Source organism: Podarcis melisellensis, assembly GCF_964234715.1.
Source record: "Podarcis melisellensis genome assembly, chromosome: 7".
NCBI lineage: Eukaryota > Metazoa > Chordata > Lepidosauria > Squamata > Lacertidae > Podarcis > Podarcis melisellensis.
The window spans coordinates 64,605,524-64,618,489 of NC_138539.1; the positions used below are offsets into that span (position 1 = coordinate 64,605,524).

Consider the following 12,966-nt stretch of genomic DNA (forward strand, 5'->3'; position numbering starts at 1 on the left):
GGTGTGTAAGCAACCTTCGGAGCAGCTTGCTGAATAAATATTGAAAAGAGGCAGGTGGAATGGGTTAGGCAGCCAACAAGGTGTGTCCATAGTTCATGTAGATATAATGGAGGCATGCTCATTAACTGTCCATTCTTTAACCTATGGATGCATACTGTCTCTGAGATCGGATGCTACGGAATACCAGTTTCTGGGAATCATAGGTGAGAGTGCTGATGTCTCAGGTTTTGCTGGCAGGTTTCATATTAGCATCTGATTGTCCACTGTGGGATCCAGCGGGTTCTTCTTATGTTCTTATGCAATTCAGCACATATAAAATACATTTTAGCATCAGTCTAGGTAAAGCTAGGGCTCTAAACCTTTGTAGAGGCTAGGGCTCTGAATTTTGCTTCCTCGACTTGTGACAGCACAAGACCAGTGTCTCAAATGCAGGCAAACTACAATATAAGAAGAGTTCTATGCACGACTCTTTAACAGTGAAGCTATCCTCCTGAACCATTCAACTTCTGGAGCTCTTCCGATTGTACAAGTTTGGTTGTGAAATGGATAAATTAATGGATATAGGCAGTGCTTTTTTTCTTAAAAAAAAATGGGTACTCTCATTTTGCTACTCATATTGAAATACTGTCCCTCAATGAGGCCAAACTTAGATTCACAAAATGTTTAGGAGCATGCGTACCCCCCAGAAAACAACAACACTGGATATAGGTACAACACATCTTAAGGCACAGGTTTTAAGCTTTTGATGAGCCTTGCCAGGTGATATGTAATGTCCAACATCTCCAAAAAGGAAAATAATAGAACAATTAACAAATTGCACTGGAAGTGGGGTTGTTCAAAACATTATAAATTTAAAAGTAGGTCTTTCTTAAAAACAACCTCCCCTTCTGCAATTCCAGTTTGCTCGGTTGTTTTGCTAATATAATCATACCTAGCTATGCCTTAACAGCAGTCGATCATGAGAAATCCAGTGGTGACTCCTCTAAGACTCAGCTGAATTTTATATTTTATGTTTACAAGGCCTTAAACAGTGGAAGGAATCTGATGAGGTGTGCTTGACAATTAGAGATGCACTTCTTGGTTTATGTTGATGATAAGACCTCCATTGTACTAGTAGAATGAATCTACTGTACTGCATGGCCTGAGCCTCCATGATGAAACAGTCTTGCCGAAACTAAGCAAGTCTAAGTCTGGGGTGTGGGTGGTGCTGTGTTCTAAACCCACTGAGCCTCTTGGGCTTGCCGATCAGAAGGTTGGCGGTTCGAATCCCTGCAACAGGGTGAGCTCCCGTTGCTCTGTCCCAGCTCCTGCCAACCTAGCAGTTCGAAAGCATGCCAGTGCAAGTAAATAAATAGGTACTGCTGTGGCGGGAAGGTAAATGGCATTTCCATGCGCTCTGGTTTCCATCACGGTGTTCCGTTGTGCCAGAAGCGGTTTAGTCATGCTGGCCACATGACCCGGAAAGTTGTCTGTGAACAAACGCCGGCTCCCTCTGCCTGAAAGTGACATGAGCACCGCAACCCCATAGTCGCCTTTGACTGGATTTAACCATCCAGGGGTCCTTTACCTTTACCTTTAGGTCTGGTCAGTGCCTGGATAGAAGACTGTTGGTGGAAACCCCTGTATGTTGTCCTGAGCCCCACAGTGAAGCAAAGCAGTGTAAATGTAACAAACAGATAATATAATAGCAACACAGGCAACATACACAGGAATCCTGATCTTATTATTTTGCCCCTATGCCTGCCATTGTTTTACACTCTGGTTATGAGAACATCCTCCTCCTGTAGTCTATTTGACCCCGGGTCCCCCACCCCACAATATATTTGCGTGTTTTTAAGATAACTCTTCTACAAACTCTGTTCCGGCACCTCCTACTTACTCATAGAAATTCTGGATGCAACCCTTTGAGGGTAACAGGGAAAGTTGCTTGTTTGCTTATAAAAAGAGCTTGCTTTGCCCTACACTTCCACAGCAGTAAAGAAAAAGAATAGGTGCATGTGTGTACTGATGACTCCTATGCTGTTTGGAACTTCTTATTTTGTAGCAAATGGTATGGTTTATCTGTATGATAGTTTTCCAGCCGCGTCCTCGAATTTGTGAGGTTACAGAGAACGATGCCTGCGGTGTACAGGAAAGCCTCCAATAAAGTTTGCAAGAAGATGAGTAAAACATCTTTTTTCCCCTTTGGGGCTTTTCCTCACATCACGTGAAGGGAAAATGGAATTTCCTGTGTTTTTAGTGGGGTAGTGGAATTTGACTAATTTACTCTGAGAGAGGCTCATCTTCCTACGTGCTACAAATGTCAAGGGGAAAAATGCACAGGGACCGTAAAGCAATGTATTTCACAGGACCAATCAGTTAATAAGCTTTGGGGTTATGTTTCTGTGTAAGGGCATGGTGTTAAGCTGACTTTGCAGTTGTATCAGACTTAGGGCAATAATGGCAAATCCTAGGCATGCTAATTTTAATATAGTGCTAAGGAACTCTGGTTACACCAGCCTTCCCCAACTTACAAATCACTTTTCATATATTAAACAATCTGAGTTACTGTAAACATCAATAAACCCAAGTTAGAAGCTGAAGACAAATATTGGGCATCCGTTTGCTAAGGTGCTTTAAATCAAATTCCCCCAACCTGGTATTCCCCCCACCCCAGGTGTAGTTGGACTACAACTCCTATCAGCCTCAGCCAACATGACTGATCGGACTTGTTGTCCAAAACACCTGGAAGGCACCAGGCTTGGCAAAGCTGAGTTACACAAAGGGATCCTAGGAGAATTTATGAAACATCTGCATTTCAAGATAGGGAAAAAAATACCCCCTCAAAAAAAAAGTCCTATTCCATTGGACTTTCTAAAAATAATTTGAAAAGATAAAATCAGGCTCTGGTTCCTTTTACTGCTATGTAAGTCACTGCACAGGGGGGAAATCACACTGTTTCAGGTGTTTTCCTATCTATATTTTATGGGATCAGAATGTCATTTCTTTTCACCACAGTGAAAGGGGACGAGCAGTTACGTGTCTCTTAATTGAGTCAGGTCTGCCTGCCCATCCACAAACTTGTATTTCCCACTGCATTTATTGTGTATTATTGCTTAAGGTAAAAGCACAGGTGTTGAGAATGTATTGCAAATAGGTTAAGATTTCTGCTTAAATATCTCTACTTGAGATGAAACCTGAGATGAAATTGCATCTGGTCTGGCCTCTTGTGAAGGTTATAGCGTAGGTGGGCCTGGCAAAAAACAACAACACCTTGGTTACAGTTACTAGGCAAGGAAACACCTCTGGCAGTTAGCAGTGCTGAAAGTGAATGTCACTGATATATTTGCACTGATCAGGGGCCTTTAGAAAGGACTAATATGGTTGGAGTACTGAGCGTTACTCAAAAGTCCATACTAGTCTTTGGGTATTTGGGTAAAGACCATTAAAAGGGGATCCTGCAAGCTGTCCACATATTGGTGGTCAGACACAATAGCCATTAGAGTAAAAGACCAGACAAAGCACTGTTGGGAGTCAACTGAAGCTTGAGTCAGGCAGAGAAGAGCCTTGCAGGTAGAAAGTTGCCAGCCCGAACAACCAAAACAAAACACTTGTCTACCTTCTCTCTCATACAGAAGCCCTTAAAGTCAGGGGAGGATACAAAATTGTCTCTTGGAGAGTTCTAAACGTACAACAAGGCAACTGGGTATTTACAAGCGTACCCTAGTTCTTAATTCCTGACTTATTTCCAATTCTTACACATGCCTACATGCCCGTGCAAAATATAATGAGAGAGAGAGCATCTAATCCTCAAGTTCTGTGAGACTGTAGCTATGAGGACATGGGGGGGGGGTACAATTAACTAAGGGTGCAGTCATCGGATCAAGATTAAAGGAGACATACCAAACTCTTCTTTATATTGCACAATCGCCAGACCTGAGAGGTCTATAAGAACTCGAATAGAGTTCATCGTGTTATGGAACTTGGAAGGAAGTGATGGAGAATCCATATTGCTGGGTTGCTCTGACTCATTTCTAAATTAATGATTATTTCCCCCCTGAAAAAGTAAATTGTTACTTTTGTTTCAGAATTGGAGAGAGAACTTGGCAGGAGGCCGAAGAAGGTCTGCATTGTTAAAGTGGTGGGAACCAGGAACCTGTGGAAAAACATCGTTGTGCTGTGTGTTAATTCGTAAGTACAACCATATTCCTGTACGGTGTGTAACATATTGGTGTCCATGCGGCAATGAGGAAAAGGTGAAGAATGCTCTACCTTTTAGCACACAAGCCCAGTGGGGTGATCTCCAACTTAGAGTAGACCTATTGAAATCAGTGGACTTACTCATTTCTATGGATCTTCTTGGAGTATGGCTAAAATTGGGTACCCCCTACTGTCTTGGATCTGAGCTCTGGAAGTGACAATCTGGTTGCTCTTCATTCTCCCAAGTGGTTAGTTCGCCCTTGGATCAGACTCAAAAGAGAACTGAATGTTAACACCTGCAGTTGTCGCCACCTCTTCATTGGAATGGGATGTTTTGCAACTGTTTAGAAGAAGCCCTTTCCCCAGTGGCGTAGCGTGGGGGGTGCAGGGGGGGCCAGCCGCACCAGGCGCAACATCTGGGGGTTAGGGTTAGGGGGCGCAAATCCACGGGTTAGGGGGCGCAAATCCACGGGTTAGGGGGCACAAATTACTTGCCTTGCCCCGGGTGCTGACAACCCACGCTACGCCACTGCCTTTCCCTGCCTTCTGTTTTTGCTTTCCAACTCCCTCTCCACCAACTGCTTTCTCCCACTGTTCCATGTTTGTGGTGGGAACACTGGAATACAACTCTAACCGGGGGGAAAGCAGCTTTGCGGGAGGGTTTAATCCACCCTCCCACTGTCTCCAGGTTACATGCTTCCAATACTACTTCGTGGTGGAAAGGCAACAGGAGGGGTGTTATGGCAGATTCACACTGGGGCCTTTTCCAGTGCATTTTCTGGCGGTTTGTGTTATTTGTTAGCATGTATCACAAAGCAATTTTTTGTGTGTGAAAAACACCGTACCTGCAGTGCTGTTAAGGTGAACAGAGCATGTTACAAAAAATCAATGGATGTCTCAAGGGGGCAGAGGGAGGAAGTAGAAAACATCCAGATCTTCTTGTTAAAAGTGAAGACATCTGTGGGAAATGTTCACCATGACTGAAAACATTCACGTTTGCCAGAAGTCTTTGTCACCTGCAACTGGAGCAAAACATTTTGAAATAAAGTGGAGAAATCTCTCATCTCCTCTGGAATTAAAAATTAAAATTCCCATGCTACACAGCAGTAAACTAGCTTAGGGGCTGCAGGGCAGACCACGTGGTACACCTTTCTAGCCACTTTCCACCACTCAGGATTTGCCACCTGAGACAGCTGTCCCACTCTGCCTCATGGTAGGGCCAGCCCTGGCTTACGCTCAGGGTTGTATGTATTCTGCAGTCTCATGCAAGTGCAGAAAATGAACTGTATTGGACACGGTGTGTTGAGTCTCTGCTTGCTTTTTAAAATGCGGGTGCCTTCCCCTATTTCGTTGAAGACTGGCTTCACGGTGATATAGTCAATGTCCAGTGAAATATTGCTGAAGAACAGGACTAGGATTTCTTGTTTTCAGAGGACATGGCTTCAGTATCTTACATAGTTCCTTGTCCTTTGCACCAAACTAGTAAGACTGGATAAGCTGTGCAAAATCAAGCAATTATGTATAAAATCAATTTGTATACCATGTACAGGTCACATAACTGTGAAGCATAACATTTCACAGCCCTGATTAATATTTAACCTATTACCAATGGTACATTTGATGTTGTATAGAACACAAAAGGTGATATCACCCTAACTCTCTCATCAGTGGTTGCTAGTTGATATTGCAGCTGCCCTAACCATATGTATGGAACCTGAGCCGCGGTAGCAAAACAGTTTCTGTGTAATGTATAAGCGACTCTTCAAGGCAGTGTCCACGTTTGCCTAGTTGTGGCAAGCTACTCTGACCCAGTGGCTTTCCTCTCCACACTCATCACATGGATCTTTGAAGTTGCAGGGAAAGTTTATTCAGTGGCAGCGAATACTCTTTGGGGGATCTGTTACTGGCGTGGAAGCTCTCCATGAAATACAGAAAGTCCCCAGGGCAAGTCACGCTAGATGTTATGGCAGAGCCCTGACGGTAACTGCTTGGACGTGGTTTGCCACAGTAATGTGTAGACCAGAGATGGGAACCTATTGCCCTTCAGATGATGCTAGACTCCACTCCCAACAGCCCCAGCCAGCATGGCCAATCATAAGGAATAATGATAACAACTTGTGAAAGGTCACAGGATCCTGATTCTTTATATAGACCCTTCCTAAAATCTGACTCTGGCATCTAGAGCAAATGGGAGGAAGAACCATGTTTATCAGATGACTGATAAATGTAATAATAAAATAAGGTAAAGGTAAAGGTACCCCTGACTGTTAGGTCCAGTCGCGGACAACTCTGGGGTTGCGTGCCCATCTCGCTCTATAGGCTGAGGGAGACAGCATTTGTCCACAGACAGCTTCTGGGTCATGTGGCCGGCATGACTAAGCTGCTTCTGGCAAACCAGAGCAGCGCAAGGAAACGCCATTTATGTTCCCGCCAGAGCAGTACCTATTTATCTACTTGCACTTGATGTGCTTTTGAACTGCTAGGTGGGAAGGAGCTGAGACCGAACAATGGGAGCTCACCCTGTCACAGGGATTCGAACAGCCGACCTTCCGATCAGCAAGCCCTAGGCTCTGTGGTTTAGACCACAGCACCACCCGCATCCCTAACAATAAAATAAATTGATGTGGAATTCAGATTTTCTCCCTCTACTTTTTGTAAGAGCAAAGCATTTGGGACTAACCTAAGTCTTTTCCCCTCCCTGCATTCCAGCTTTGGGTTGTATGTCATTATCTAAGAGCGGTAGACTCATAATCTGGTGAACCAGGTTCGATTCCCCGCTCCTCCACATGCAGCTGCTGGGTGACCTTGGGCTAGTCACACTTCTCTGAAGTTTCACCTCACAGAGTGTTTGTTGTGGGGGAGGAAGGGAAAGGAGAATGTTAGCCGCTTTGAGACTCCTTCGGGTAGTGATAAAGCGGCATATCAAATCCAAATCCAAACTCTTCTGTTCATCCTTGTGTTTTGTCTCCCAAAGGCTGACTGGCTATGGGATACACCACTGCTTTGCAAAGAGTATGATGGGTCACGAAGATAAGATGTCACTCACCAACAATTTCTATGCGGACTACTATACCATGGCAGGGATAACGCTGGCATCCTGCCTAGCCATGTGCCCTGTGGTCGGATTCCTTGGGCGAAGAGGGGGATTGCTGCTCTTCATGATCCTCACTGCTCTGGCTTCACTTTTACAACTAGGTCTTCTCAACTGTGAGTGCAGGCATCCAATTACCACATCCCTTCTACGTGCCTTGGGTTCGCTTTGAAAGCACTGTGTTTCTGATTTGTACAAGGTTTCAAGCCTGCTGCTATTCTCAGCTGTAGGTGGGGAATTCACTTGTATGGAAGTATTAAAAAAACCCAAAAAAACTAGCTGCGCCAATCTGATTTGGAGAGAGTGAAGTCCTAAACAGGGAACAATGAAAACAAAAATACATGTTGGCCCTTTGTTCCTTGCCCCCCCTTAGGGTTGGTTTGTCCACATTCCAGCTTTTTCATTGCAGTTGATCGTCCTCCTCTCCATTTTAATTTTTTAGCACTGATTTGCCATGTGATTCTCACCTATTTCATTTAGCGTTTACTCAGTCCTGGAACTCTGAGCATCCAGTATTGCTGAAGAAACTGTCTGTGTGATGAAAAAGTGTCATGCGGTAACTGGCACTAGAAAATCCAGCACCTTGGGGTGCAGATATCATACTGACTCATCCTTCTTCCAATAAAACTAATGGCTATAGCAAGGGCCTTTACATTGTTCCATTTTCTTTGCTTGCTTCCTATTGCAAATACATTCATATTGACAAAGCTCAGAGTTCATCAGGTTTGTTTGAGTGGTTTCTTTTTTAAAAGCAAATTACTATCTGGCAATCCAATAGATTATTGGTATTGATTAACTTCAGTGCAAGCATCCGAGAACCTTTTCTCCTTTGATTCAAGGCCATCGCTCTCTACATTTGAACTGCACAGTTTGACTGTATTCACATATCAAATTAAAGCCATAGTTAATGTTTACAGTGGTTTAATACAAATGAATGCATTACTAGTGCACGGTGCATAGAAGCCCCCACTTGGCTGCACTCTTGCTCCTCAGCATTTTGGAACCAACAAACAAAACCCTTGGTTTGCCATGTGATCTGAAATAGCGCTCTTGACTTTCCACTCATTGTTTCTTTGGGGGGAATGAACTGCAAGCCTGAATTTGAATGTTTTGTTGCTTCTGGTGCAGGGAGCAGCAGAGTGAGGACTTTGGAGCAGAATGCGCCAGCACCTGCTCGTTCACATTCAAACATAGTCATAAGAAGCTGGGATAGCTCAGTTGGCTGAGACTCTTAATCTAAGGGTCATAAGTTCAAGCCCCAGGTTAGGCAAAAGATTCTTGCATTCTGTGATTCTATGGAACGTGTATTGTGGTTGAACATGAACCACAAAATTGACCTTTGTTTCTACAAAGGTCTGCACCCTCTAGACTGGGCAGAGTCAGTGTAGGAAAAGGAGTCCAATTCTTTAAACTTAAAAGTTTTAAGGGTTGCACAGAGAAGAGAAGGTTGGCTGGTGTGCCTTTTTTCCAGCACTGCAAGTAGAAATCTCCCAAATCCTGAAGATTCTGCTGCTGCAGGAGTAAGTCGCATCAACCAGCTATAGGAAGGGAAGAATACCACCGGCCATTTGAATGCCACCCATAAGGATTGGGTGCAGAGGCAATTTCTCTTCCCAGAGTACAAAAAGCACCACTGGGAGCAAACTACTACCAGACTACTTTCACTATGTTCCCTACTTTTAGCCTAGCAGCCTCTCCCTTTCAGATGCTAAAAGTGCATCAACTGTGCCTTATGGAAGTTCCCTTTAGCGCCTGTTCAAGAGAAATCTGATCGCATGATACTTGTAGATGTGGCAGGTCTTCCCAAACGACTGCATGTCTCATGGAGCTTCCTATAGTGTCAAATGCATTTTCTTAAGCACAACTCTTTACATGATTAGCTTATACAGTACACATACAGGCGAAAAGACATCTAAAAGCTAAAAGCAGCGATGGGGAACCTGTGGCCCTCCATATGTTGTTGGACTCTGCTCCCAGCATCCCCTCTGGCACGGCCAATGGTCAGAGATCATCGTTCAGCAACACCTGGAGCCCCAGAGATTCCCCACCCCTGCTTCCAAGTCTTTTATCTGCTCATTGTGTATATTAACAGTTCGTATGGAAATTGCTCAAACATGCCGAAAATGGAGGGAAAGCCATGGAGAGGAGGATCTCAGTTTATGATCATCACAAAGTTTCGAATACTGAGATTTACAGTACGACTTCCAAGTGGGAACCTTTGAAATTCTGTTATGTAAAAGTTTTCAGAGTTCCTGTGGCTTATGCAAAAATTAAAGTTCCATTCATTGTTCATACTGGATGTGCGCACACACTTAAATAGCTGGTGAATAGTGTTTCAATCTGTTCACTCATGGTTGAGCTTTGGCACAGACAACTTAGTGGGAGGGGGAAAGATTCAGGGTTTTGCTTTCTAAAGAACCCCCTCTGAGAATTACAGCTAATTTTGACTCTTTTTAAAATTCTCCCTTCATTATCAGCATAAAGGCCTTTGTTTGGTTTCTGCACTAATTTCAGGCCTAGAAAGCTTCAATAGTGTGCCTTCCATTGTTGTTATCTCTCATTAGAATTCAATCTTTCCATTGGGAATTGGACAGAAAATTGCATGTCCTGTCATGTTGGGTGTGGAAAGGGGCTATTTTATGGTGTGATTTGCTTTTTACTTTTTAAATAACTGGCATTTAATTGTCATGTTTTTCTATGCATATTCTTGATGGTCCGTTTTCTTTTTCTCTCTCCTACTTTAATACATTTGTGCTTCTGAATCCAGTGATAGGAAAATACAGTCAACTTCCAGACTCAGGTATAGTTTTCAAGTCCATTTTCGAATGTGATTTATTTTTGTTGAGCCATGATATTCTGACATTACTTCCTTCCCAACCACAATGCATCTGCACCTCAGGCTCACACCCTCCTTTCCTCCCCACCCCAACTGAATGTCTGAAGCAAGCAATCCCACATTTGGAGAACTGGAGGCACCTTACTAACACTGACAATAGAAACTGTTAGGAAATAATGTAAAATTCATTCATTGAAAAATAGTATGTTTTGAGATTACAGAAGAAAATGCAAAAAAAAAGTGTCTTGGATTTTTTTTAAATCTGTGATAGCAGATTTGCACACATAGCCAGTGTGCAGATATCAAGTAATGAACATGGTTGTGTGAACCAGCCTTCCACATGCTTCTATATAGGCCAGTAGTATTCTTACACAGGTCTTAAGTGGTGGATAGGAATGAATCAGTCTATTTCCAGTCTGTGTTCACCCATAAGTCCATTTTACATTAATTTGCAAAAAGCAAAAAGACAAAAAAACCTGTTAAAAATTGCCCTAAAATTACATTCATATTTAAATATTTAGTTTTAGGCATGTTTTCTCTCAAAATATGCATGTCTAAACCATTTAGATACATTTTATAAGTTGAGAACTGCATTGGAACATTGGGAAAGTCTGGTGCATAGCCAAGTTCTGAGCCACACATTAGACTGTTTGATGCATCTGTAATTGTGGCTGTGCTTCAGTTGGCTAAGGAAAATTGAATATAATATAAACAAAGCTACACCAAGGAAAACATTTCTCCTGCCGTTCTCCATCCTTGGGGAGGGGCTATCATCCATTGGTAGGCAGGTTTTGCCTTCCCTTCAACAGTGTCCAAAAACGTGGCACTTTACCCTTCTCAATAGGAATGAATGGCTACAGTTTACTTATGTGAAATGGTGAAAAGGTTCACATAGGGAACCACTAGTATAATAGTTGAACCTGTTCTCTGCATTACTGTCCTCCTGCATTGTTGCTCTGTGCTGCTGTTTCGTTTTGCCATTAGTTAGCTTTGTGTTTTTAGACAGTGATTTTGTTGGAATTTGCATGGTTCGCCTCCAGTGCTTGTCCTACTCAGAACAGACTTACGGAAACTAATAAAACTAAGTCATATTCCTTAACTTCAGTAAGCTTACTTTGAGCAGGACTAGCATTGGCTAGACTGGCCCCTGGCCTCTTGAGTGAGATGGGCGCACAACCCCAGAGTCTGGCAAGACTGGCCCGTACGGGCAGGGGTACCTTTACCTTTACGAGGACGCGGGTGGCGCTGTGGGTTAAAGCCTCAGCGCCTAGGGCTTGCCGATCGAAAGGTCAGCGGTTCGAATCCCCGCGGCGGGGTGCGCTCCCGCTGCTCGGTCCCAGCGCCTGCCAACCTAGCAGTTCGAAAGCACCCTCGGGTGCAAGTAGATAAATAGGGACCGCTTTCTAGCGGGAAGGTAAACGGCGTTTCCGTGTGCAGCTCTGGCTCACCAGAGCAGCGATGTCACGCTGGCCACGTGACCCGGAAGTGTCTTCGGACAGCGCTGGCCCCTGGCCTCTTGAGTGAGATGGGCGCACAACCCCAGAGTCTGGCAAGACTGGCCCGTACGGGCAGGGGTACCTTTACCTTTACCTAGCATTGGCTAGAACCGTATCTGTCTTAAACTGACATACTTTTGTAAACTGCCCTGAGACCAGCCAGTGATGGGAGAGCTATAACCAAAACTAATACTGTAACTAAATGGCTGGTTTTATTTGGACATAATAATAGTGTTTGGTAGAGGGGAGCAGCTTTAAAAGGGCTACTACCTATTGATCATGAATGGGATGGAGATTAAGCTTTTTTTTGCATGTGTCTCGTAGGTATGAGCGACACTGTAAAGGACAAATTCTCTACAGCGTTTTCCATCGTCGGTATGTTTTCATCCCACGCAGTAGGAAGTCTCAGCGTTTTCTTCTGTGCGGAAATCACACCAACAGTTATCAGGTATGGCCATGAAAAGCTCACTCAAGCTTGAGGAGACCTTCCGAGGTCTCTTGTTTTTGCACAAGGCAGTCCACTGGTACCTTTTTGGGGTAGTTTTTGGGGATGGACACTTTGGAACCATCTCCATTAAATGATACATTAAACCCTCCCCAATTAGCAGTAAATGGTAGCTTTTGCAGGGAAGGTTCCATCATGGGACATGCAACATGGGACAAAAAGAGCTTTAAAAAAGAAAGAAAGATATATCCCCATGTGCTGTTTTCTGTTTTCAGGATGCACAGCTGAGTGGGAAATATTTGGGCCAGTTGCTACCCTCCTATCCCAGGGTTGATATGAGGATGCAAAGGCAAATGGACTTTGTGCCCTGAGCTCTTTGGATGCATGTTGGGATTCTGTTTTAAAATAATAAGAAATAAAATAAAGGTGGATTTGTATATTTTTGGCTAGATCATTAGTAAAGCAATGATGGAATCATAGAATTGTAGAGTTGGAAGGCAGCTTCCTGCAGCCAATCAAAAGCCACACTTTGGTTTCCAAACATTTTGGAAGTCGAATGGACTTCTAGAATGGATTCCGTTTGACTTCCAAGGTACGACTGTACAGGGGGAAGTAATAATAGCACTGTTCAGCCTTCTAAAATTGCTGCAAGGATTGTCGAGATTGTGAATTGCTCTGAATATGAGAAAAAAGCACTACATCAGTAAAACATAAATTAATTCACTTGCTTTTGTTTCATTTTTGTTGCTTGCCACCTTGAACTCTAATAAGAAAAGGGTGATATATTAATACATAAGTAGATTTTTTTCCTCTGTATTAAATTAAGTTGTTCTTACAAAAATACATTATTGACCTTTAGGTTAATTTTGTGCCTCAACTCAGTTGGATTTTTAAGAGTGTCGTAGCTCAAGATGAAATT

The 12,966-nt window shown here is 43.4% G+C and overlaps 1 protein-coding gene across 4 annotated transcripts in view; it reads left to right on the forward strand.

The window, feature by feature from the left end:
- SLC22A23 (solute carrier family 22 member 23) overlaps nucleotides 1-12,966 on the forward strand; it is a 103,897-nt gene that overhangs the window by 69,327 nt on the left and 21,604 nt on the right. For all 4 annotated transcript variants that reach the window (XM_081918212.1, XM_081918209.1, XM_081918210.1 and 1 more), the window contains 4 exons: nucleotides 4,068-4,170; nucleotides 7,154-7,386; nucleotides 10,038-10,070; nucleotides 11,927-12,050. In XM_081918212.1, the coding sequence (XP_081774338.1) occupies nucleotides 4,068-4,170; nucleotides 7,154-7,386; nucleotides 10,038-10,070; nucleotides 11,927-12,050 (493 nt within the window). The remainder of the gene's footprint in view (nucleotides 1-4,067; nucleotides 4,171-7,153; nucleotides 7,387-10,037; nucleotides 10,071-11,926; nucleotides 12,051-12,966) is intronic.